The following is a 27874-nucleotide window of genomic DNA, read 5'->3' on the forward strand; positions in this document are numbered from 1 at the left end:
CAATCAAATCAATCAAATCAATCAAATCAATCAAATCAATCAAATCAATCAAATCAATCAAATCAATCAAATCAATCAAATCAATCAAATCAATCAAATCAATCAAATCAATCAAATCAATCAAATCAATCAAATCAATCAAATCAATCAAATCAATCAAATCAATCAAATCAATCAAATCAATCAAATCAATCAAATCAATCAAATCAATCAAATCAATCAAATCAATCAAATCAATCAAATCAATCAAATCAATCAAATCAATCAAATCAATCAAATCAATCAAATCAATCAAATCAATCAAATCAATCAAATCAATCAAATCAATCAAATCAATCAAATCAATCAAATCAATCAAATCAATCAAATCAATCAAATCAATCAAATCAATCAAATCAATCAAATCAATCAAATCAATCAAATCAATCAAATCAATCAAATCAATCAAATCAATCAAATCAATCAAATCAATCAAATCAATCAAATCAATCAAATCAATCAAATCAATCAAATCAATCAAATCAATCAAATCAATCAAATCAATCAAATCAATCAAATCAATCAAATCAATCAAATCAATCAAATCAATCAAATCAATCAAATCAATCAAATCAATCAAATCAATCAAATCAATCAAATCAATCAAATCAATCAAATCAATCAAATCAATCAAATCAATCAAATCAATCAAATCAATCAAATCAATCAAATCAATCAAATCAATCAAATCAATCAAATCAATCAAATCAATCAAATCAATCAAATCAATCAAATCAATCAAATCAATCAAATCAATCAAATCAATCAAATCAATCAAATCAATCAAATCAATCAAATCAATCAAATCAATCAAATCAATCAAATCAATCAAATCAATCAAATCAATCAAATCAATCAAATCAATCAAATCAATCAAATCAATCAAATCAATCAAATCAATCAAATCAATCAAATCAATCAAATCAATCAAATCAATCAAATCAATCAAATCAATCAAATCAATCAAATCAATCAAATCAATCAAATCAATCAAATCAATCAAATCAATCAAATCAATCAAATCAATCAAATCAATCAAATCAATCAAATCAATCAAATCAATCAAATCAATCAAATCAATCAAATCAATCAAATCAATCAAATCAATCAAATCAATCAAATCAATCAAATCAATCAAATCAATCAAATCAATCAAATCAATCAAATCAATCAAATCAATCAAATCAATCAAATCAATCAAATCAATCAAATCAATCAAATCAATCAAATCAATCAAATCAATCAAATCAATCAAATCAATCAAATCAATCAAATCAATCAAATCAATCAAATCAATCAAATCAATCAAATCAATCAAATCAATCAAATCAATCAAATCAATCAAATCAATCAAATCAATCAAATCAATCAAATCAATCAAATCAATCAAATCAATCAAATCAATCAAATCAATCAAATCAATCAAATCAATCAAATCAATCAAATCAATCAAATCAATCAAATCAATCAAATCAATCAAATCAATCAAATCAATCAAATCAATCAAATCAATCAAATCAATCAAATCAATCAAATCAATCAAATCAATCAAATCAATCAAATCAATCAAATCAATCAAATCAATCAAATCAATCAAATCAATCAAATCAATCAAATCAATCAAATCAATCAAATCAATCAAATCAATCAAATCAATCAAATCAATCAAATCAATCAAATCAATCAAATCAATCAAATCAATCAAATCAATCAAATCAATCAAATCAATCAAATCAATCAAATCAATCAAATCAATCAAATCAATCAAATCAATCAAATCAATCAAATGAATCATATGAATCAAATGAATCACATGAATCAAATTAATTAAATGAAGCAAATGAATTAAATGAATCAAATTGATTTAATTCATCCAGTGAATACAATGAATCAAATTGATGAAATGGATCAAATGAGTAAAAAGAATGGATGAACAAAATGAATAAAGTAAAAAATAAATGAAATGCATAAATAAAACAAACGAATCAAATAAACAAAATGAGCTGAAGTGATAAAATGAATAAAAAGAAGAAAATTAGCAGAATTAAATGCATTGATTAAAATGAAAAATTGAACAACAGTAAAAGGTTATAAATTAATATAAAGAAATAAATTGAATCAAATAAATTATTTGGATGAAATGATTAAAACTGAAAAAGTAGTCAAATTATTAAAATGGAGAAACTGAACAAAATGAATAAACTGGAAAAAAATAATAAAATGCATACAATGAAAACAATGAATGATATGAGTAAAATGCACAAAAAGAATAAACTGATCAGAGTGATTCCAAAGAATGAAACGAATAAAATAAGTAAAATGAACGCAGATGAACAAAACGAATAAATGCGGAATGAAATAATTAATTAAAATGAAATGGCCATATATTTGAAGCCAAAAACATTTTTGAATAAAGAAAATGAATAAACCGGATTGCACGAATTTGAAAACCATTGCATCAGAAAGTTTTGAAATGTTTTTGAAAATCCCATCTTCTGAGAAAAGGCTAATAAATATGCAATGGACTTTCTAGGGCTTCCATCTATTTTTGGTTTTATTCTTTTTGTTTTCATGCTTCTTTACTTGACGAATTCGAAGTTTACTTTTTGGTCACATATTCCCGAAAAAAGATTTATGTGCAGAACATAATTTACTGGTCCAGTATTTTAACGCGCAATTGAATATAGTAAAGTAAGACAAGGTCACATGTGCTTTCAAGCCCCTTGAACAGAGAACGACAGAGGGAGAATGCGATTCGTGAATGAGACAGGTAGATATTTCAAAGTTTTTATTTGAAGTAAACAGTGTGAAATGTCTAGGCTATGTCGATTGCATAAAAGCCGTGTTTGTATTGTTTCGTTCGGAATTCTCGTGCAGCAAATATGGATAAATGAGTCCTATACAGACCAATATTGTGAAAAAGAAATGGTTCAAACTACTCAGTATATCCAAATATGGACGACGATAAGTTAGAAGACACATTGTAGTTGCATCCCCAATCGAGAGTGGGTACTTTGGGAGACTTCTTTTCCTGGATCTAATTTGTGGATATTTTTGGTCTTTGATCCGTTATTTTTCATGAAAGTTCGTACCAATACAACGAATGTGCAGCTGATACAACTCATGGTTCATTCGCCTGCGCAACGTTCCGTCTTCCATCTGCACGCCACCATAGATGGTACGCAACATCTTGCGTTCGAAAACTCCAAGGGCGCGTTGGTCCTCCACGAGCATAGTCCAGGTCTCGTGGCCGTAGAGGACCACTGTTCTAATCAGCGTCTTGAAGATAATCAACTTCGTGCGGCGGCGAATTTTGTTCGACCGGAGCGTCCTCTAGAGTCCAAAGTAGGCACGATTTCCCACTAAGATCCGTCTCTGAATTTCTCTGCTGTTATCATTGTCGTCGGTTGCCAGTGAACCCAAATACATGAATTCGTCGACCATCTCGATTTCGTCACCGTCAATCCGAACTCGGATGGGAGGTTCACATTGTCGTCTCTAGAACCTCTTCCTCTCATGTATTTTGTCTTCGAAACGTTGATGGCAATTCCAATCCTGCTGGCTTCAGCTTTCAGTCTTTGAGCATATATTTCATTCAAAATTCAACAGAGATACGAATAGTTTAAATATCGCACGTGGAATGTCTCTTTTGAAAATTTCCATCGTCAAACTTTCATATTAACCAGTTAAGCCAAATATTTTTCTGATATAGCCATGAATTTCGTTAATTATAGCGTAGATACAGGCTTTGAATACAATTGAATTAAAGTTGAGTTGATGTAGCAGCAGACAAAAAATAGTTTTGTTTTCTCAAACCTTCGCAATTACAATTAATAAATATTTCAGATTGGCAGAAGATCTTATCACACAACTTAGAAATGCATACAGAAATAGCGAAGACTACATATCAAGAAGACTGATAACTCTTTCCTTCCCCCATACAAACGAGAAGCGACAGAGGTTACAGCGCCTCTATTGGAAGAAGGTAGGAAGCTTAATGTAAAAATGTATATGTGTGTGTGCATCACTATGGAAAGTACCACCTTTGCCCGCAAGTGGCGTTGCTGTTACTGTCTCCGGATTCTGGACAGAGTTGCCAGTCTTCTTGATATGTAGTCTTCGGAAATAGCTAGATAGATGCGATAGAAGAGAGACAGAGAGAGAAAGAGAGAGAGAGAGAGAGAGAGAGAGAGAGAGAGAGAGAGAGAGAGAGAGAGAGAGAGAGAGAGAGAGAGAGAGAGAGAGATGGGAGGGGGGTGCGTGTGAGGAATGGCAAATGATGGTTAATGCAGTGACATTATTTTTATAGGTATATTATTATGATATATTGATTCTTACATTCTTATCATAAATAATGTAAGTAGTAATTTTTGCGCCATAACCAGTATAACCTAAATCTTTAAAAAGAGCTAAATTTTCGCTAGATTTTTGGGCTTCAAACATACAGTTGCTTTCGGTGACGCCACAAGTATAATTATATTAGAAATCTTTTATCTCACTACTAGGTGAATTACTTGTTGATTTGTGTATTGATATACCATCCAACATTTACCTCATGATTAAACGTAATGCCTAATCCAAGGGATAAACACTAGAACTCACTGTTTCTTTATCAACACATTATTTTGTCTTTGAAGTGAACTTATATATTGATTTTTGAGAATTTGTTCATTTATTATGAAGGTAATTCACAAAATGTTCTGAACATCGAATTCCTTGAATCACGTAGATGTGTTTTCATACCCCGATATTCAAAATCGGTTCAGTTTTGCCTCTAAAATACCAGTAAAGCAATGCTCTGTATGAAACAATCTCATTTTTAATTAGTGGAAATTGGTAAGCGAGGACTAAAAATACAAAAAGTCTAATATCTCCGCCGCTCGTGCACGGATTTAGACAATCTATAGCTTGTTAGAAAGGATTTTTTACAAGATTTCTATTTATGCGCGTTTTGTGGGACAATATTGTATTGCTCGAAAGTTATTTGCAAAAAACCTGCTGAGTTTTGACAAAATCGCCCATATCTCAGAAAGTAAACAACATATCGAAAATCAAAAATAATAGTGTCAAATGGCAACGTTAGGCCTTTCATTTGAAACTAATTTCATTAAGATCGGTTCAGCCATTGCTGAGATAATTACATGACATTTTGTACATACATACATACACACATACGCACACACACACACACATACAGACATTGTCTCAATTTGTCGAGCTGAGTCGATTGGTATATGAGACTCGGCCCTCCGGGCCTCGGAAAAAGTTGTCAAAGTTTGAGCGAATCCTATACATTTCTTATGTAAGAAATGTAAAAATATACAACTTCATTTCTTATTACATTTTTATTCCACATTTTTCAATTAACTGAAGGGTTGCTAAAATAAGTTTTCCCATTACTGCAGTAGAACGTTAGTGAATGTATAATGTTTGCCTTAAAATGTACGGAATAAAAAATGCAAAAGTTGATTTTTTCATAAACATTACATTTTGAGGAGTCTCTTAAAGTTAAATTTCGTGTGAATAAGAATAACATTTTATTATATATGGTTACACAAATGTACAATTTTTCAACAATATACTTAAAAATATAAAAAATTTACCGCATTACCGCGCGGTGCGGTGCGGTAGACAAAGTGCGGTTCCGGTAAGCGGTGCAGTTTTATTTTTTTTGCGGTTGCGGTGCGGACAATCACATTCGCACCGCGACGAACCCTACTAATCACCCATGCTTACTGGATTGAACCACGCTTGGTTATAATTAAATTAAAAATAAGAGTGAGTATTCCGAATATACATACTACATATTCAAATAAATCTGATCTTTAACTTGATAGGTGTCAGAATTGATTCACGAGCTAGGCCAACATAGTGCTGAGGGCGACTTGGATTCGCTCTGAAAAAATTGTAAGAATTTTGAGGTTAAGGCAGGTTCAATATACTAAAACTAATATATTTAATCTGAAGCTGATCACTAAAGAAAACACTAGAAAACATCCGATACCTACCATAACGTCCAACGGCACCGTACTGCAGTACAGAGAAGGATGACCGCCGAGCGATAGTGGAAGACCTCTTCGTTGAAGCATTGCTGCTGGATGACGGGACCGAGAACGTTGATGCGGCTGATCTAACAAGAAGGATTGTGACGTTAGCCACGGAAACTGGAGCCACGCAATAGACGGCGTACAGCTTACTGGTGGAACGAGACGCTCCGTATGATACGGGCTGCTTGTTTCAGAACCAGAAGGCGGGATCAGAGAGCAGTATCGGGGCAACATGGAGAGGAGCACAAGGCAGTGTTTTGGGAAGCTACGACCGCTCTAACATGGAAGATCAAGTTTAGCAAGTCAGATTGCCACAAGGAGCTATACCGATAAGTAGACACCAATCTCTGGGGCTACGCGTTAGGGCACTGCAAAAAAAATTTTTTTTTGAATTCTCGTAGGCCCCCCCTCTCATATTGTGACAAATGTCAAAGCAAGCTCAGATGCCAAATTTCACATCATTTGGACAATTTTAGACCCCCGCCCACTTCGCTTGAAATGTTATGAAATTGGTACTATGGGAAAATATGGAGGAAAAGTACATTAAATGCTATAACTTTTGAAGTAGCAATCAGAAAATTACAATTTATAACCCTTTTGAAAGGAAATAATCATAGTATTTGAATGGAGATATTTTTGTTTCTAGGAAAATACGGGAAAGTGGGGTACTGGGTCATTTTAGTCCCAAAATCCCCTATTTTTAATGATTTTTCTGCTCCGTTATGCAAATCATACATATTTTGTAGTTTTTCTAATGCAAAAAATCTCAAAAATCGATCGGAGCCTTTTTGACCTTTGTCCGAATACGAGAAGTTGGGGTTAAATGGCCTTTTGTCATTCATATTAAACTTCATCATTTTCTCGTGAATATATCTCTATTATTCTTCACTCAATTTTAATAAACTATACCTTGTTGAACGTGAAAAACCCTTAGGATTATAACGAAAATAGATTCATTACCGGTAAAATTCAGAAACATCAAATTATCTGACATATAGTGTCGATTTCCCTTTTGCCTTTCTCATATAGAAAGGGTATGCAATCACTCTGAAAAACGTCAACCTAATCCCGGCCCGGAGGGCCGAGTGTCATATCCTATTCGACTCAGTTCGTCGAGATCGGAAAAAGTCTGTATGTGTGTGTGTATGTGTGTGTGTATGTATGTGTCAAATAATATCACTCATTTTTCTCAGAGATGGCTTGACCGATTTTCCCAAACTTAGTCTCAAATGAAAGGTGCAACCTTCCCATCGGCTGCTATTGAATTTTGGATCGATCGGAATTCTGGTTCCGGAATTACGGGTTTCAGAGTGCGGCCACACAGAAATTTCTCATATAAACTATAGGAAAAATTAAAAATAGAATTTTTATTTTTGATGCTAAATGTGTTCAAGGTGCATGAAACGTCGAGATTTGATGCAAACTCGAAAAAAAATTTGACGACGATTCACTTTTTTGGATTTTGGCACATTTTTGCCTTTCTCATATAGAAAGGTTATGCAATCACTCTGAAAAACGTCAACTTAATCCCGGCCCGGAGGGCCGAGTGTCATATCCCATTCGACTCAGTTCGTCGAGATCGGAAAAAGTCTGTATGTGTGTGTGTATGTGTGTATGTATGTGTGTATGTATGTGTGTATGTATGTGTGTGTATGTGTGTGTATGTGTGTGTGTATGTATGTGCATATGTGTCAAATAATGTCACTCATTTTTCTCAGAGATGGCTGGACCGATTTGCCCAAACTTAGTCTCAAATGAAAGGTACAACCTTCCCATCGGCTGCTATTGAATTTTGGATCGATCGGAATTCTGGTTCCAGAATTACGGGTTACAGAGTGTGGCCACACAGAAATTTCTCATATAAACTATAGGAAAAATTAAAAATAGAATTTTTATTTTTGATGCTAAATGTGTTCAAGGACGATTCACTTCGTCGAGATCGGAAAAAGTCTGTATGTGTGTGTGTATGTGTGTATGTATGTGTGTATGTATGTGTGTGTATGTGTGTGTATGTGTGTGTGTGCATGTATGTGCGTATGTGTCAAATAATGTCACTCATTTTTCTCAGAGATGGCTGGACCGATTTGCCCAAACTTAGTCTAAAATGAAAAGTGCAACCTTCCCATCGGCTGCTATTGAATTTTGGATCAATCGGAATTCTGGTTCCGGAATTACGGGTTTCAGAGTGCGGCCACACAGAAATTTCTCCTATAAATTGCAGGAAAAATTAAAAATAGAATCTTTATTTTTGATGCTAAATGTGTTCAAGGTGCATGAAACATCGAGATTTGATGCAAACTCGAAAAAAAATTTGACGACGATTCACTTTTTTGGATTTTTGCACATTTTTGCCTTTCTTATATAGAAAGGTTATGCAATCACTCTGAAAAACGTCAACCTAATCCCGGCGGAGGGCCAAAATTTTTTTTTTGACTCGCATAAGGTTTCTGGAATTTAGCAGGGGCGTAGTTGATGGTTTACGGAGAAGGGTTACACCTCTCATCTACTGTTCACTCCCCTCCTTTAAAAATCTCCTTAAATCACCCCTCAGACCACCACCCTATCCAGCCCTCATACCCCTCCCTTTCAACCCCATCATCTTTAAACCACCACTATATCACAAAGCATACCAATTTAAGCTGGGGAGTCGTTCGTTCATGGGACTTTCGCCCTCCTCACATACCCACCCCCGCATGACAAAATGAGTTAGCAAGTAGATAACATTGATCTAATGCTGATTAGGCTAATGGAGTATGATATTTTTTTGTTTCAAGTGTTTCACCGTCGACACGTAGCTCGTCAAGTTCGTGGCTGGCATGCCATTGTGTGTAAGTTCAAAGTGTACTAAGAATGTAATGGACATTTCCACAATTATGTTGAACATAAAAAGCCTCCGTGCCATAGTTTAGAGAAATGAGAAAGGCACAATTGCACCGCTAGGTGGATTAAAACAGGTTTTTTTTATCATAAAATCGCACACATTAACTCCATTTAACAGCAAAATTCTTATTTAATTTACTACTTTTAGTGTAAAATATGCTTAGGGATCACATGAGAAAAGTTTCGTTTCTAGAAAAATAGGGAAAGTTGAGGTATTAGGACAAGTAATGAAAAAATGAGATTTGTAAAGTAAATATCAAAAAGTTTGATGTTTCTGAATTTTACCTCTTACGTTTTTATTTTTGTTTTATTCCTCAGAATTTTACACGTTCAATAAGTTACATTTCATGAAAAGTGATTGAAGAATAATAGAGATATATACATGAGAAAAGAATAAAATTTAACATGAATGACAAAAAGCCCTATGACCCCAACTTCTCGTATTCGGACAAAGGTCAAAAGGGTTCCGTTCGATTTCTGAGGTTTTTTCACATTAGAAAAACTACAAAATATGTACGATTTGCATCACGGAGCAGAAAAATCATAAAAATATGGGATTTTGGGTCCAAAATGACCCAGTACCCCACTTTCCCGTATTTTTTTAGGAACAAAAATACCTCAATTCAAATACTATGATTATTTCCTTTCAAAAGAGGTATAAATTGTAATTTTCTGATTGCTACTTCAAAAGTTATAGCATTTAATGTATTTTTCCTCCGTATTTTCTCATAGTACCAATTTCAAGCGAAGTGGGCGGGGGTCTAAAATTGTCCAAATGATGTGAAATTTGGCATCTGAGCTTACTTTCACAATTGTCACAATATGAGAGGGGGGCCTTTGAGAATTCAAAAAAAAAATTTTTTTGCAATGCCCTACTACGCGTACCGATTCGTGATGGTGACAATGAAGCGCCCGTTGACGCAAGACGAAATGTTCCCGGGTAAGCTGTAGATATTCGTTGAGGTTCTCTTCCCGAAGCACGATCCAACTACTTGGCCACCAACACCGTGCGACGAAAATGAAGGAGCAAACGCGGACGATGACTAACGATGAGTTCGCAGAAACATCGTAGCAACTCACATCGAAGAAAATCCCTGGTCCGGATGAAATACCAAATGTGATGCTGAAAGCTACGATCCTGGCATACCCGAACATGTCCAGGATGGTGCTGCAGAAGTGTATAGATGAAGGCAACTTCCCCGAAATGTAGAAGGTACATAAGCTAGTATTGCTGCCAAACTCCTAGAAAGAATTATACCTAACAGGCTGCCGAAATGCACGGAGGGTGAACGAGGATTGTTTAATATGCAGTTTGCATTTCGTAAAAGAGCATCGACAGTAGAGACAATCCATACAGTACTCGAGAGTACCGAAAAGGCATCTAAACAGAAGCGATGAGGAGATCGATACTGTTCTGTGGTCACGACAGATGTGAAAAATGCATTTAACAGCTGCCACTGGGGAGCCATTGCCTTAGCGCTGCGCAGAATGAGGGTCCCCGACTATCTATGTTAGATCCAGAAGAATAGAGTGCTGTTGTACGAGACAAATGAAGGGCAGTAATCAATGCGAGTCACAGCGGGTTTTTCTCAGGGCCCTTCTTCGGTCCAAATCTTTGGAACGGGAAGTACGATGGGGTCTTGGCACTGTGGCTTCATTGTCGAGTAGACTAGAGTAGACAGTGCACCACGTATTGGTCGTCGGGAAGCCAGCGAACCGGACGCCTCGCTCCATCCAAGATTACCAGACCGACAACGGCACCCTACTGGTTCGCGCTATAGATATATAGCGAAAACGAAAGAAGAATCAGTACCGGGAGATCATATTTTCCTCGTAGGGGAAGAGCACTAATTATCGACCACAGCAAGCTTTCCTACTGTTATACAGGAATTCCGATGTGTCTGGATAGTCGAAAACTTATAGTGTGTCGAGAAGGACTGTAACCCTACTGAAAGAACTAACAACTAATTAGTTTGGTTGGAGTGAGTGCCGTAGTTTTGAAAATTCTCTCGAGCTTTATTTTAATTTTTCCCAATACAATCCTGCTATGAAATCACGCGAAATTTTAATAAAATAAAGTTAATCCGATCAATATAATTAGATGAATTTCAAGTAAGAGAGGATCTGAGAAAATCCTTTGAATCATCAGGGACTAATGCGTCGATGTTCTCAAGAAACATTTTTAGTAAAATTAACGAATTCGTACCCATTAAATTTGTTCAAACATGAGGGCCCATATTATTGGCTCGAATCAAAACTCGCGAAATGTCAATTGGCGATAGGTTCATCCGGAGTGTTCATTTGTGTTTACATTTTGCTAGCGTTGCCAATTTTATTTTGTCCACCACCCACTGTGGCTACGCCACATCGCTTTTTAAACCAGGGATAGCTCCTATGTTTGAGTAAGCCGGGCAAACGAGTGGATCAAAGGTTCGCTTGCTTCCGACGGCGGGTCGGTGGCCGCCTCTCTCGGCGATTCTTTAGCGGCTTTGCGCCACTTCGGTTCCTAGGCCTCGGTTATGTGGCTAAGCCGCATCGAAATGGTACCCCTCAAACATTCTAACTAGGATCGGTTGTGTCACCGGAGCCGGAATACGAATCAAAACCAATCAGCATTCCGGCTGAGTTTAACTGGGAAGTTTAGTAAAATTTAATCTGGAAATAATTTTCTGGCAACGCTCCAGCACCCCGTTGAATTCTAACGATTTCACCACCTGGGCGCCAGGTTGACGATATGCAATGAACTTTGTTTACTTTCGACAAGTTTTGATTCGAACCAACAACATCCAGCCACATGACAAACAAAATTCAAGACTTTTGAAGATGTTGTTTTTTTTACCAAAATCCGCACGATTTGTAATGGATGTAATATCCGGATATAATATCCGGATATAAAATCCGCACGATTTGTAATGGATGTAATATCCGGATTTGCCATTACAATTGTGAATTGTTGTCAATTCATAGATAATCTAGGATTTCGTCAAATCGTTGCTACGTTGAAAATAGAAGCATCTATTATTAACCGATCACTAACTCATTGTAAGAATGATACAATATCTGACTAGTGCTCGTAGCGGTATTTGTCCTCTACCAGGGGCGGCGAAACACTTTACGCCCGAGTGGGTAGAAAGCATAGGGTGAGGGGTCCATTAGTAAGGATTGTTTCCCTTTTCGCAATTTTCCCTTCACATTAAATCACGTTCGTTTATGCAAATGGAATTGTGGTACATCGATGTTTTCAAATGTGTGTAGTGCGAGATACATGCGTTGCGTATCTAAATTTTTTGAAATGGTTCAAAATTTTGAATTGGTAATTACCCACTCGGTTATTTTCGAGTGGGTAATACTACCCATACTACCCACGCTTTTCGCCGGCCCTGTCCTCTACCACTTAATTTAATTTGTGTAATCATAAATCTTTATACATATTCGTTCGCACTTTTTTACTAATATTTCATATTACCATAATAGTTTCACTAACGTTTAAACAAAAACATTTTTTTCAGATGTGGTACGACTGGAGTTTCGCCTCCAAGTTCACTTCTTGGAAGCCAAGAATCGTTGAAAAAATATAATGCAGTAAATATGTTAGGTTCGTTACATACGTCATCATCTGTAACACGAGAGTCAGTTACTGCAGCACAGAAGAAAAAAGGCATTAAGTCAAGTTTAGGACGACTTTTCAGTAAAAAGGAAAAGGTAAGTTGCTTGTTACTGATGAATTAACAGAACAGAAATATTTTTATATGAGACTAGCTAAGCCACAATTAAATTTAAAAACTCGGAGGAAAACGTCTTTCAGAAAAAAAATCAAGGGGTGGACATCACATAAACAGTCTGAATCATGCTGAGTTTTTGCGTAGGTTTGAAAAAAAGTTTCCATGTAGAAGGTCCATTTTTTCTTTATTTTGAACATTACAACATATTAAGGTAAAAATACATTAAAATATATTCGTTCATTTGGAATATATTACCGCGCAAAGACGACATCATTCTTTCAGTTAGTGTCCCGCATTGCGAGTGAACGGCTTGATCAAGCTTGATAATATTGATATGTAATTAAAGCTAATTTCAAACTTCATGATAACATTGTTTAATGGTAGGGGAATGTGTTCGGTAGTCGGCAGACTATTGTTTTTGGCTCACAACATTACTTCAATTGCACAATATATGGGAATAAGCATACCAATGGAAACCTAACATAAAAACCTATTTTAATCCACCTAGCGGTGCAATTGTGCCTTTCTCAATCATGAATCACGAGAATGTGTGCGTTGTTTATATTCATTAAAAACTTTTAAATGAATATATTACATTTTATTATTATACATCACATGACAACTATATACAGGAAAATAAATCATTATTCGAGTTCTAAAATTTTGAAAAAGAAAAAACAGCCACGGTAATATTGAACTGAAAAAAGGTGCAAAATCGGCAGTCCCAAAAAGTCGATTTCCATAAAAAAAAATTTTCGAGATAACATAAAATCTCGACGTTTCATGCATTTTAAAGATATTTGGCATCAAAAATACGAATTCGATTTCTGAAATTTCATGGGGTCCCCCCTTTGAAAAAAAAAATGAGTTCCGGCTTATATGGGAATTTCATGTGTGACCGGACCGTTCAGTCTATATTTCCGGAACCATACAAGCGATCCGTGCGAAATTTTACAGACATCTGTGGGGATAATATAGCTGTCATTTGGGACTAAGTTTGTGAAAATCGGCCCAACCATTTCCGGCAAACTGATGTGAGTTCGTAAATTTTGAAAGATGGCCGCTTTTCTCGGGTACTTCCGGAACCGTCTATGGTGGTCAATGTAGTCAACGAAAGTTTGGTTGGCCGTCGGTGACCTAGAACAGCAAATTTAAGTTGTTTGAGAGACATTTTAGCGAAATTTTTACCTTTTTTGCTTTCATCGGAGTATCGGTTTGAATCACAATTTGCTATGTGATCGCACGCCACAACCTGTAACTCCGGAACCGGAAGTCGGATCGAGATGAAATTAAATAGCCATTTACGGGGACGCAATACCTTTCATTTGAGGCCAAGTTTAGTCGAATCGGTCTAGCCATCTCCGAGAAACCGATGTGACTGTTATTCTGAATTTAGATACTTCCGCCGGGGCTTCCGGAACCGAGGATGGTGGCCAATGTGGCCGAAATAGTCTTTGAATGGATGTTAGTGACCTAATACTACAAATCGAAGCAGTTGTGGTCATATTTTGGAAAATTTTTCACCTTTATACATTCATTCCAGAATTTATTAAAATCGACATTTTCTGCGTGTTCGTACTTATCACCCTGTAATTCAGGAACCGGAAGTCGGATCCATTAGAAATTCAATAGCAGCCTATGGGAACGTTGCACCTTTCATTTGAGACTAAGTTTGTCAAAATCGGTTCAGCCATCTCTGAGAAAAATGAGTGACATTTTTGGTCACATACACACACATACACACACACACATACATACACACATACATACACACACACACAGACATTTGCCGAACTCGACGAACTGAATCGAATGGTATATGTCACTCGGCCCTCCGGGCCTCCGTTAAAAAGTCGGTTTTCAGAGCAATTGCAATACCTTTCTATTGAGAAAGGCAAAAATATTAACGATGATTTTTTACTATTTAGAAAAATGTGATGTGTTGTCGTAACCCTAAGAAAATATACTAAAAATGGAAAAATATGAATAACAATCATCAAGATTCAAAGGGAAAAGGAAATTTATTCATTTCAACAACCATCAAAGGCATTTTGAACATCATTCTTCATCAGAACCACAATATGTGTATGTGTAAAACTAGTGCACTGCTAACGCACTGACGAATCGCATTCAATACAATTGAGTGAGTTTCAGGCAGTCCATTTTTTGGCCAAAGCTTCAGACAAATCAGATAGAAGTCCACGCTGGCACGTAGCCAAAGGAGGAGGGGGCTGCAGGGTAACTCCGCTCCTCCACCAAATTTTCTGAAAAATGAAAAATCCAAAAATTCGAAAAATTCTAAAAAAGCGTGTATCTCGGCGATAGTTTTGAGTATCTTGAGTAGCCTAGAAAATGTTCGAACAAATTGATTTGAATATAGGATGTATTTTTTTTTTTTATTCAAATCGTTTATTTGATAAGGCACGTTGCGTTAGCTTAAAGGTGCCAATTTTGTTTTGTTTTACATTTTAAATTGCTTAAAACTAGGGGATTACATATTGATTTTTTTTAAAATGAAACTAATGCGATTTTATAGCTATCTTATATATCTACACAAGGGGATAATATTATTTTCGTAAGATTAGGGGGGTCATTTAGTTTTTGTGGCAATATGGTTTGACAATTTTATCAGTGAGATTATTGGAGCAAATAATGTTTACCTAAGGGGGACAATTTTTTACGACTAACTTAAAACTAGGAATAACTAGAGGGCATGATTGAATTTTGTAAAGATTCGTAATTATAGTTATTTTTGTGGGTAGTAGAGTTGGGCATTTTCAACGAGATTATATAATATAATAGTTAAAACTAGAAGAGACAAGAAGAGCTAAATGCTTCGTGATGATATTGGGGGGGGGGGGGGGGAGGGGGGTAGTGGTGTTACTTCTGGGTATAAGAGTCAGGGGAGGGAGGGTAGACAAAGATGGCAGGAAGAGAAAATTATTTCAGTTTCAGGCATCGTGAGATCAACGGATGGATTACAAACTCGGGTGGCCTTCATCAGGGGAATCATGTACTGGGACGCCGGGTGGTCCTCCTCAAGATGGCAGGGGTTTTTCCAGACGATTTCGTAGTACGGCTCAGATGTGGATCGGCTACATTTCGAGTTAAGCGTGTTATGTTCGTGCCGTAGGTCCCGTGTTTGTTGGCTCATTCGATACAGATGCTTTGATACAGGTGGAAGAGGGTTCTGATAATGATAAGGAAAATAAGAAGGGGCAGTTAGACTTGTATATTGATGGTTTTCACAAAGGTGTATATAAGGGACATATAGAGGACATCGCGGCTTGCCAGCACATCTCGAACCGGGACGTTGGTTGGTCTTCCTCGGGCCCGCAGGGTATCCACTAGCCGAGACCTAGCGGAACTGTACTCGGTGCACGCCCAGACAATGTGCTCGATGTCGTGATAGCCGTCGCCACAAGCGCAGATACCACTATCCACGAGCCCAATACGCCGGAGATGTGCATCCAGCGTGTAATGGTTTGCCATGAGTCGGGACATCACACGAATGAAGTCACGACCCACATCCATCCCCTTGAACCAAGGTTTCGTCGATACCTTAGGGATTATCGAATGTAGCCACCTTCCCAGCTCTCCACTGCTCCACGAAGTTTGCCAACTTTCGAGGGTTCTCTGATGAGTAATACTGAAAAATTCGCTGAAGCAAATTGGTCTTTCGTAAACGTCTCCTTCTAAGGCACCCACCTTAGCTAAGGAGTCTGCCTTCTCATTGCCCGGAATGGAGCAATGAGAAGGGACCCATACCAAGGTAATCTGGAAAGAGTTGTCAGATAAAGCACTCAGTAGCTCCCGTATTTTCCCCAAAAAATACGAGGAGTGCTTTCCATGTTTCATCGAGCGAATAGCGTCAATAGAACTGAGGCTATCCGAAACGATGAAGTAATGGCCTGCGGGTAATGTTTCAATGACTCCAAGGGTATACTGAATGGCAGCTAGTTCTGCGGCGTAAACTGAAGCAGGGTCACTGAGTTTGTAGGAGGCGGTGAACTTTTGATTGAAAATACCGAAGCCAGTGGATCCTTCGAGGTTTGATCCGTCAGTATAGAACATCTTAGAACAGTCGACTTCTCGGAATTTATTATAAAAAATGTTTGGAACCACTTGTGGGCGTATGTGGTCCGGAATTCCACTAATCTCGTCTTTCATGGATGTGTCGAAGAAAACAGTAGATTCAGAAGTATTTATGAAATGCACACGGTTGGGATTGTAAGTAGAAGGGTTAATATTCTGCGCCATGTAGTCAAAGTACAGGGACACGAAACGGGTCTGAGAATTGAGCTCAACAAGCCTTTCGAAATTTTCAATCACGACCGGGTTCAAGATATCGCATCGAATGAGCAATCGATATGAGAGTTCCCAAAATCGATTTTTCAACGGGAGAACGCCCGACAGCACTTCGAGACTCATCGTATGGGTCGACTGCATGCACCCTAAGGCGATACGCAAACAACGATACTGAATTCTTTCGAGTTTGATGAAATATATGTTCGCGGCGGAGCGAAAGCAGAAGCATCCGTATTCCATTACCGACAGTATCGTTGTTTGATACAACCTAATTAGGTCTCCTGGGTGGGCACCCCACCATGTTCCGGTTATTGTACGAAGAAAGTTGATCCTTTGCTGGCATTTCTGTTTCAGATACCGAATATGGCATCCCCAAGTACCTTTCGAGTCGAACCAGACCCCTAGATATTTTACTGTGAAGACCTGAGCGATAGTTTGACCCATTAATAGAAGCTGTAGTTGTGCTGGTTCACGCTTCCTTGAAAATACTACTAGCTCAGTTTTCTCCGTGGAGAATTCGATACCCAGCTTAATAGCCCAAGCAGACAAATTGTCTAAGGTATTCTGTAATGGTCCTTGTAGATCGACAGCTTTGGGTCCCGTAACAGACACCACGCCATCGTCTGCAAGTTGCCTTAACGTGCAGGAATTGTCAAGACATTCATCAATGTCGTTGACGTAGAAATTGTATAACAGGGGGCTTAGACATGAGCCCTGGGGAAGGCCCATGTAGCTAAATCGTGATGTCGATAAGTCACCATGCGAAAAATGCATGTGCTTTTCCGACAACAAGTTTAGTAAAAAGTTGTTTAAAGTCGCTGAAAGACCATGCTGATGCAGCTTCTCTGAAAGAATGTTGATCGAAACTGAATCAAAAGCCCCCTTTATATCTAGGAACACTGATGCCATCTGCTCTTTGCTAGCATAGGCCATTTGAATTTCAGTTGAGAGCAACGCAAGACAATTGTTCGTCCCTTTGCCTTTGCGAAAGCCAAATTGTGTATCTGACAGTAAGCCATTTGCTTCGACCCAATTGTCGAGGCGGGATAGGATCATTTTCTCGAACAACTTCCGGATACAGGATAGCATTGCGATCGGACGATACGAATTGTGGTCGGAGGCTGGTTTTCCTGGTTTTTGGATGGCGATGACCTTCACTTGCCTCCAATCGTGTGGGACAATGTTAGCCTCAAGAAACTTATTAAATAAGTTCAACAAGCGTCTCTTGGCAGAGTCTGGCAGATTCTTCAACAAGTTGAATTTGATTCTGTCTGGCCCTGGAGCTTTATTGTTACACGACAAGAGAGCAAGTGAGAACTCCACCATCGAAAAAGGTGTTTCGTTCGCGTTATCGTGACGGGACGCGGCGCGGTAGATCTTCTGTGCCGGGGCGGAATCCGGACAAACCTTCTTAGCGAAATCGAATATCCAACGGTTTGAATATTCCACGCTCTCATTAGTACTGTTTCGATTTCGCATACGTCGGGCTGTTCCCCAAAGAGTGCTCATCGATGTTTCTCTCGTTAATCCGTCGACGAACCGGCGCCAATAACCGCGTTTTTTGGCTTTCATCAAACTCTTCATTCGCTTGTCTAACGTCGCGTACTGTCGAAAACTAGCGGGTAACCCGTCGTTCCGGAAGGTCTTAAACGCGGCGGCCTTCTCTGCGTACACGTCTGAACACTCTTTATCCCACCAGGGATTGGGAGAACGTTTTTGTATGTTCGCGCCGGGTACTGGCTTAGTCTGAGCTTGATTCGCGCTGTCGAGAATCAAGCCAGCCAAAAAGCTGTACTCTTCCTCCGGAGGAAGTTCTTGGGTAGATTCGATGTTGTCGGATATCGCGGCAGCATAGCTCTTCCAATCGATATTTCGTGTGAGGTCATACGAAATATTGATTGATTTCAATGGCCTTGAACCGTTATTGATTGAGACTACAATCGGCAGATGGTCGCTGCCGTGGGGATCAGGAATTACCTTCCACGTGCAATTTAACCGCAGCGATGTTGAGCAAAGGGACAAGTCTAAGGCGCTCGGGCGCGCTGGAGGAGCAGGAATCCGTGTCATTTCACCCGTGTTTAAAATTGTCAAATTGAAGTTGTCGCAAAGATCCTGAATTAAGGAAGACTGGTTATCATCATAGAGGCAACCCCATGCTGTACCGTGAGAGTTAAAGTCTCCTAAAACTAGTCGCGGTGCTGGCAGAGATTCTAAGATGTCTTGTAGCCGTCGGTGCCCAACCGCGGTGTTGGGGGGAATATATATGGAAGCTATGCAAAGGCTTTTGCCTTTGGTTGTTACTTGACAAGCGACAACTTCAATACCTGTTATCGAGGGAAGGTTAATTCTGTAGAAGGAATAGCACTTTTTGATCCCCAAAAGCACTCCTCCATAGGGGGTGTCTCGATCCAGGCGAATAATATTAAAGTCGTGGAAGTTGAGATCTATGTCGGAAGTTAACCAAGTTTCACATAATGCAAATGCATCACAACTCAAATTATTTATTAAAATTTTGAAGGAATCGATTTTCGGGATGATGCTTCTGCAATTCCACTGTAGAACAGTGATCAAATCCGTGACCTCGTTCGATGAGTTAGCCATCGAAGGATACAATCGCTGAGAGGAGGGGCCATTTAGCAGTCAACTGCTTCAAAAATGTTCTCACTGTAGGGAGAAAAGCTAACATAAGACTTTTAATAGGATCAGTAATATTGAAAGTTTTTATTATCCAGTCCACTATGTCCGAGAGTTTTATAATTCCAGTACTGTGATTACTCTCGAACTGAAACAGAGGAACACTTGGGATTTTTGATGTTCCTGGAAGTGCTGGGAACTCTTTCTCTGAGCTTAATCCTCCGATACCAGGAGCTAATTGCTTCGGTTTGGTTGCAACACTTCCAATAGATGTGACTTTCGGAGCCCCGTCAAGGGACACCTTCTGGCCTTTACAAGGAACTTTACGAGAGGAAATGTTCCTCCTCTTCCTATAAATTCTAGGCACCCTAGTAGATGTTCCCTCTTGTGGGTTACCAGCCTCGCCCTCGTCAGGAGGCAAGTGAGTATAGATGTTTGCTGAGGATGGTGGCGTAGCATTCTTTAACATTTCTGCGAAAGAATGTTTGGATCGTCCCGCAAGGGAACGTTTCAGTTTATCCCCGCGTAGTTTGTACGCGGGACATGCCGAGATATCATGCAGACTCTCCGCACAGTAAGGACACTTTTCGGCTTGCCCACTGCACGAATCATCTAGATGATTCTCCCCGCATTTTCCACAGCGGGCCTTATTGCTACAATGGGTGGCTGTGTGACCCAATTGTTTACACTTTGTGCAATTCATGACCCGCGGCACAAACAGACGCACAGGCAGACGAACCTTGTGCAAGAGGACGAAATTTGGCAAAGCGGTACCAGCGAAGGTCACCCGATAAGAGTTTGATTGGGGGTACGTTTTTGAACCATCCCCCGCAACTACTACTGAGTGCAAACGTTTGCACTCAAGTATTTTAACTGGCTGAAGTAAGCGGTCTCTGAATCGGCCAACCCCGTACTTCAGCAGATCCTCGCACGTCAAACTCTCATCGGTTACGACGCCTTCGGATTGTACTCTTACAGCCGGAATATACACGTTATAATCCCGCGTAAAGTGCTCACAGCAAGCAATATCGTTTGCCTGCTTTGAGTTGGCTAGCAACACCCTTATCTTGTCCGAGCGGACCTTTGAAATTTCGGTCACAGCCGAGAACCGTTCCGTCAGGTCTCTAGAAATCTGAAGAAGATTCAGTGATTTAGTCTTGGGCCGAAAGAAGACCACAAATGGACCAGTTGAGAGTTCTGGATAGCATTTGGGCCGAGGGGGAGCCTTAGAAGTTGAACCCGATTCAACTTCCATTTGACCATCCGGAGAGGGAACCATAGAAAACGTCAACGCACGGGGTCAGCGCCCGCGCAGACGGAAGAAAGCAATAAATGTGTTACAAATGACAAAAATCACTTAGCTTTAAACTGGTGTCCAACGACGAACCGATCCAGCTTATACAGCTGGCTATTGTTTAATCCTCACACGCGAACAAAAGACTGAGGACCGAACCGAACTGGCAAAATAACCTTGAATGCGGATTAACACTATTCTTTATCGCCTCACACAGCACTACGGACTAGAAAAAACAACCTCTGTCTCGATGGAGAGCTCGAAAACGAATGAATATAGGATGTAGAATAAGTTTGATAGAAGACGGAGCATGAAAACTTTCACAATGCAGTGCTTTCTAGCTAGTGATTGCCATGGTTAACAAACAACCTATAAAACGATCCCTCCTAATCAAGTGGTGCTCGACACAGGTTATATGGTAGACTAGGTCCCGTGCCAATAAACTCAGACACCACTTCGTTAAAAAATTCAATATCTTTTCTATCCCTTCGCTTTGTAGTATTCGACAAAGTTGTTGCACTGGTCGTGACAATGTGGTATATACAGTTCTACCCAGCGGTGAAAACACGACCAGGTGGGCTTTCTTCATGTCAATGTAAAACGCTAAACCGGAAGTCGCCATCCTGGTATTCAGAATCAATCTCTGGCATTTATTTGTAAAGCCCGTTCCAAAAATACCCATATTGATTAGGTTATAGAGAACTCAGCATTTGCCACAAAAAATGGAGTGCCGACAACCGACAATGTTTGAGCGTCGACAACCAATTTTTGTAACCTTTTTGAAAACTGAACAAAAAAAATTATGGCGAACATTTCAGTGCCATTCAATGTTGAATCACAAAATAGAGTAAATTCACTTCCTAAATATTCAATACGCACACTTTTTCGATCGCTTTACTTCTTTCTATAACATTAATATTGCCACTTGCTTTGTGAAAGTGAATATGGTAACTTGTGTGTGCATAGTGCAGGAAGCAATCGCTTAAATTTGTGAGAAATACTTTGCTTTTCGTTGAAAACTTTGTGGGCGCTAATCGCTAATCGGAATATCATTCAGATAAGTATAGTGTGTAGTCATACAGACTATTATTGTTATGTGATTTTCGGATTTCATTTTGCTGCATCGGCTGGCTTTGTAAGTTTCCCAGCAGCGAGGTGACGCAGTGTTATATTTTTTTTGTTTTTGTCCCGCTTCTCCAGCTGTTGTTTAATTTGCCTATAATGAGTGGCCTGTGTGCAAAGTGTACGGGCACGGTGAGTATCGCCGAAGGTCTTGTACTATGCCTTTTTTGCGGCGATAAATACCATCAAAAATGTTCCGGGTTAACAAAGGCCATGGTAAATTGGGTGGCTGATAATGCAAGTCTTTGCTACAAATGTGCAAAATGTTTATTAACCCAGTCTTCTGGTGTGCAGGATGTCAGTTCGATAATCATTGAGTTGAATAAGAAGATGGAACAATTCGCTTCCATTTCTGAATCTCTCACTGATGCCCGAAAAAACATCGATGCACAGATAAACATCGCAGTAGAAAACGGAATAGAAAAACTGATCAGGTCTTTCAACAACTCTCTCGAGAGTAAATTGGCTGGCTTGGAAAACAGTGTTGCCAAAAAGTTGGAAGATTTGAAAAGTTGTGTTAATGAAAATGTTAAGCGTGAATTAGTTGGAATGAACAGAAAGAGGAATTTTAGTAATAGGAAGGTTCATTCTGAATCTGACGGGAATCCCAGTAGAAAACGAAAAATTTTGACGAATAAAGAAGATGAACCGATGTTAATTGAAATAGACGATGATGGAAATAATGACGAGGTTTTTGATAAAAATAGTAGAATTACTTACGCGAATGTTTTGTCGGGAACTACAGGGACGAATAAAATTAGAACTAGAAGTCAAACGAAACGTAAGGCTCGCCCGGTCATTGTGATTAAACCAGTCGAGCCGTTGCAATCGAGTGACGACACGAGGAATGAATTAAAAAATAAATTAGATCCAAAGGTGCACAAAATTAGCAACTTTAAAAACGGTAAAGATGGCTCGATTATTGTGGAGTGTTCAACTCGGGATAATATTGAATCGGTGAAAGAAAACACTGTAAGCAATCTGGGTGAAAAGTATAATGCTGTGATACCGATACCCGGTAAACCGAAGATTAAAATAATGGGATGAGTGATCGATACTCTGAAGAAGTCTTCATTGACTTATTGAAGAGTCAGAATGAGAGTATTCCGTTTGAATATGTTAAAGTTGTTGCCAATTTCCAAAATCCACGCTTCAAATATAACAAATACAATGTTATAATTGAAGTTGATAAGGGCACTTATAGCAGCCTGATGTCAGCCCGTGCGGTAAACATTGGTTGGGATAGGTGTTCTGTTTTTGAGGCCTTTAACGTGCTGCGCTGCTTCAATTGTGGAGAATATGGTCATAAGAGCACGGGATGCGTGAATAAAGAAACATGCTCCAGATGTAATGGAGCACATAGAACATCTGAATGCTCGTCAACGGATTTTAAATGCGTTAATTGTATTAAAAAGAATAATGAACGTAAAATGAATTTGGACGTAAATCATGCGGCATTTAGTAAGCAGTGTTCAGTATATCGGAGACTGCTAGAATTGAAAAAAGCAACGTTTTGTCAAGTGAATAGCAACTAACAAACGAGAGGTTGTCTGAAACATTGTATTTAAATATAGCTGGGTTATCTACAAACTTTGTCGCAATGCGACATCTTGTAGAAAACAAACGTCCATTGTTGGTTTTAATATCAGAATATTGTTGATGCTGATGCATTTGATCAGTATAGCATTCCGGGTTATAAAGTTGCTTTTTGCCTATCTCATTCCAGACATACCGGTGGAGTTGCTATTTACGCCAAAGAATCGATTAAATTCAACGTTCGGTTAAACGAAGCAATTGATAATAATTGGTTCTTGGGTATATCAGTTGAAAGAGGCATGCAGATGGGAAATTTTGCAGTAGTATACCATTCTCCTAGTTCAAGCGATCGACGGTTTTTAGAAATTTTAGAAAACTGGTGGGAGAATTTCGTTGACTTAAGTAAACTTAATGTAATTTCGGGCGATTTCAATATTGATTGGCTCAATGATCAAAATTCGAATCAGTTGAAGCAGTTGGCAGAGTTTTTCAATTTCAAGCAAACGGTTAGTGAGTTTACAAGAATTTCCAGACACAGTAGAACATTGATAGATCACGTGTATTCCAATTTCGATGGGGTTCATTCGTATGTAGAGGCCGATTGTAAAATTTCAGACCATGAGACAATTTCAATTTTACTGGAGAATGAACCTAACCGTGAAGAGGATAAAGTTAAAATCAAGTGCTGGAACAGATATTCGAAACAAGCTATGTCTCAACTGGTTTCGAGAAGCATGGATTTTACGGAATTGAATGGAAATTTGGATAACAAGGCAGCTGTTCTAACTAACGTGTTAAAAGAGTGTTCAAATAGTTTAGTTTCTCAAAAGTTTGTTAATTCAAATAACTCGAACAGCTGGTACTCTTTAGATCTTTTGCGCCTTAAACGTAAAAGGGATAAAAAGAACAAGAAATTTTGTAGAACTAATAGTGAACATCTTTGGAATGGGTACACACACGTGCGAAATATTTATTCACGGGCCTTGAAGAAGACCAAATGTGAATATATTCAAAGGAAGATCGATCAACATCAAAACAACAGCTAAGAGTTATGGAAAATCCTAAAGAATTTAATTAAACCTAAACGTAGTTCCTCGCAGTCCATAACTTTTAACGGGATAGAAGAACAATCTGAGCAAATAATAGCTTAAAAATTGAACAGTTATTTCGTTAACAGTGTCCAACTGATCAATCAAAGTATTGAGCTGGTCAGTGAACCTGTGGAAATAACACAGCCGATTAATATTAACTGTAGATTTGATGGATTTCGCTCAATCACTTTTGAACAATTGAAAGATATTTGTTTTTCTTTGGGAAAATCGGCTGTTATCGAGAATGTCAATGCAAAAGTGATACAGGATTGCTTTCATGTCATCGGACACGATCTGCTGGACCTTGTAAATGAATCGCTACAAACTGGGCACGTGCCGACAGTTTGGAAGGAATCACTTGTGATTCCTATTCCCAAAGTTACTGGGACGGATAAAGCCGAAGAGTACCGCCCCATTAACATGTTGCACACATTAGAGAAAATTTTAGAACTTGTTGTTAAGGGACAGCTGATGAGCTATTTGAATAATAATAATTTGCTAATTCCGGAGCAATCGGGATACCGAGAGGGACACTCTTGCGAAACCGCTTTGAATCTAGTGTTAGCAAAATGGAAAGAGAAAATCGAGGTTAAAGAGACTATTTTTGCTGTATTTTTGGATCTGAAACGTGCTTTTGAGACAATTTCGAGACCTTTACTTTTGAAAACTTTAGAGCGATTTGGTATCGGAGGGATAGCACATAAGTGGTTTGAAAACTATTTATGTGATAGAACTCAGAAAACTAGTTTTAACGATTTCGTATCTAGTCCTCTCGACAATCCTCTTGGAGTGCCGCAAGGTAGTGTCGTAGGTCCTATTTTATTTATTATGTATATAAATGACATTAGGCGAGTTTTACGATTTTGTGACTTAAATTTGTTTGCTGACGACACTGTTCTGTTCATTGCAGCTAAGGATATAGATGAAGCCGTGGCGCATTTGAACGAAGATTTGCATTCCCTTGCTCGTTGGTTAAAATTTAAACAATTAAAGTTAAATGTTGGTAAAACTAAATATATGATTATCTCTTCGGCTAATACTAGACCTGACGTTAACGTTGAAATAAATGGTGAGACTATTGATCGCGTTAGTGAATTAAAATATCTTGGAATAATCATTGATGATAAGTTAACCTTTAAGTCTCACATCGACAATGTCATCAAAAAGATCGCTAAAAAGTATGGTATATTGTGTCGTCTGAAAAATGATTTAACAATTAGTAGTAAAATTTTATTATATAAATCTATTGTTTCACCACTTATTGACTTCTGCCCGTCCATTTTGTTTCTTGCCAATCAAACACAAATATTGAGGTTACAGCGATTGCAAAATAGAATCATGCGATTAATTTTAAAATGTAACAGATACACTTCCTCTAGTTTCATGCTAAGCGCATTAAAATGGCTCTCTGTGAAGCTAATGCGGCAACATTAGCGGAGTTCAAAACACTATGTATTTCACACGTAAAATCTGCTTTGTAGACAGATTTTTTGAATTTTTATATTTTGGAGTTATTTGAATAACTATGTAATACCACGAAGATTGTATTTTTTTTTCTCTTCTATTATTTGCATTTAGTCACACTAAGTTATTATATTCGCTATGATGATGATGGATTTTTGTTAATTGTTTATTATAGTTTTTAAAAAATAATGAGATGTCTACAGAAGTCTGAGCCACGCGCGCGATAAGCAGATAGAGACTAACTTGAAATCGAACATGGTGACCAGTACTAAGAGCTCATCGGGTTGAATTGAAGCTTTTAGACTTTTGTTGTGATCAGGGTCTGATTTGATGATGGAGTTGCTTTGCTGGCTTTGCTCGACAATAGAGTTAATCTCGGTTATTGCTGCCATAGCGGCAATAACGGAGTTGGTTCGTTGAGTGTGGGGCTTGGTGACTTCTTCTGATAAAACAAGATATCGGGTTCAATTCCTGATCAATCCAGGGTATTCCTGGAAAGGAATATCCCTGGATTGCCTTGGGTTAGTGGTACGCAACTTTCAATAAAGGGGCCTGATGTGGATGATATAACTCGATTAGACTCTGCACTGCCACTAGGCTCGTCACTTCTCACCTTAGCAGGTGGTAGTACCGATGTCTTGGTCAGGCGGGAGGAGTCTTACAGAGAATTATCAGAAATGGAAGCTATTGGGTTCAATTCCCGATTCTATCAAGTAGGCTCCCGGAATTTTCTTGATGGACCCTGGTTGTTGATGGAATATTCGAAATATATCTGGTTACGTTCTTTTGAAGGAAAGGCTATGTCTGTAAATTGAACCAGTCCGTTTTTTTGTTAACTGGTCTTGTCATGATTTAAAATATTAATTATCTTCTAGATAAATCGTTCAGCTCACACCTTTGTGGGGGTATGAGGTGGGACCATCATCATCAATCACAATCACTTAGGCCAATTCGAAATTTATTGAAAGTTTGTTTTTTTTTTAAATACGGTTGGCGTAGAAGAGCCGTTATATTAATATATGCTGTTACTGTATAATTAGACTGCATCCTTTACGGCTATTGTACAACCGCCAGAAGAAACCTAAAACGTTGGTACACAATCCGGAAAAGCGAATCAGAAAAGGTGACAGTCATTCACTCGATACAGACTGGATAAAGGCTATGATTCAAAACCTTATGGTCCGTCCATGTTGTCTTTGGTACGGTGCACGGTGCAATACCTTGACTTAGGAGCTCCTAGCATGTTGTTAGTCACCTCTTACGACATGGGAGCAGGTTCGCAGGGGTTCTATTCTCGGCTGCAAAAAGATTTTAGCACGCCGGACACCACACGACTTAATAAGCTTTTGTAATATTGTGTAGGAAAGCTGACAATTTCTGTATTTTCTCATTCTACAACATATAAACCCATAAGAGCCGTAAGCTAAAAGGCGTACTAAATGTTTTTAAACCGAACTAACTTTTTAACCGACCTACAATATTTGGAGAGCTTTTACCAAACGAAGCTTTGTATGGCTGCGTTCTGATCTGCGATACACGAAAATGTTAAAAAACAACAAATTCAAGTTAAAGAAAATGAGTAAATTAGAATTGGCGAAATATTTTTCATTCCTATATTTTCTTGCAGTAAAATAGCTTTTCTAAGTCATATGTCTCATCCCATAGCGTGTGAGAACAATTTTGTCAACTTATAGCCGATATGTTTCTGAATTTAGAACTTTAACGTGTTGGATAATT

At 38.3% G+C, this 27874-nt stretch overlaps 1 protein-coding gene across 1 annotated transcript in view; it reads left to right on the forward strand.

Annotated features, from left to right (window-relative positions):
* The window catches only part of LOC131680264 (liprin-alpha-1-like), a 1110500-nt gene that overhangs the window by 432919 nt on the left and 649707 nt on the right, over positions 1–27874 (forward strand). Inside the window, exon 5 of the mRNA XM_058960981.1 lies at positions 12476–12668. Coding sequence (XP_058816964.1) covers positions 12476–12668 — 193 coding nt within the window. The remainder of the gene's footprint in view (positions 1–12475; positions 12669–27874) is intronic.

The sequence above is a fragment of the Topomyia yanbarensis genome, chromosome 2, assembly GCF_030247195.1.
Source record: "Topomyia yanbarensis strain Yona2022 chromosome 2, ASM3024719v1, whole genome shotgun sequence".
NCBI classification, from domain to species: Eukaryota; Metazoa; Arthropoda; class Insecta; order Diptera; family Culicidae; genus Topomyia; species Topomyia yanbarensis.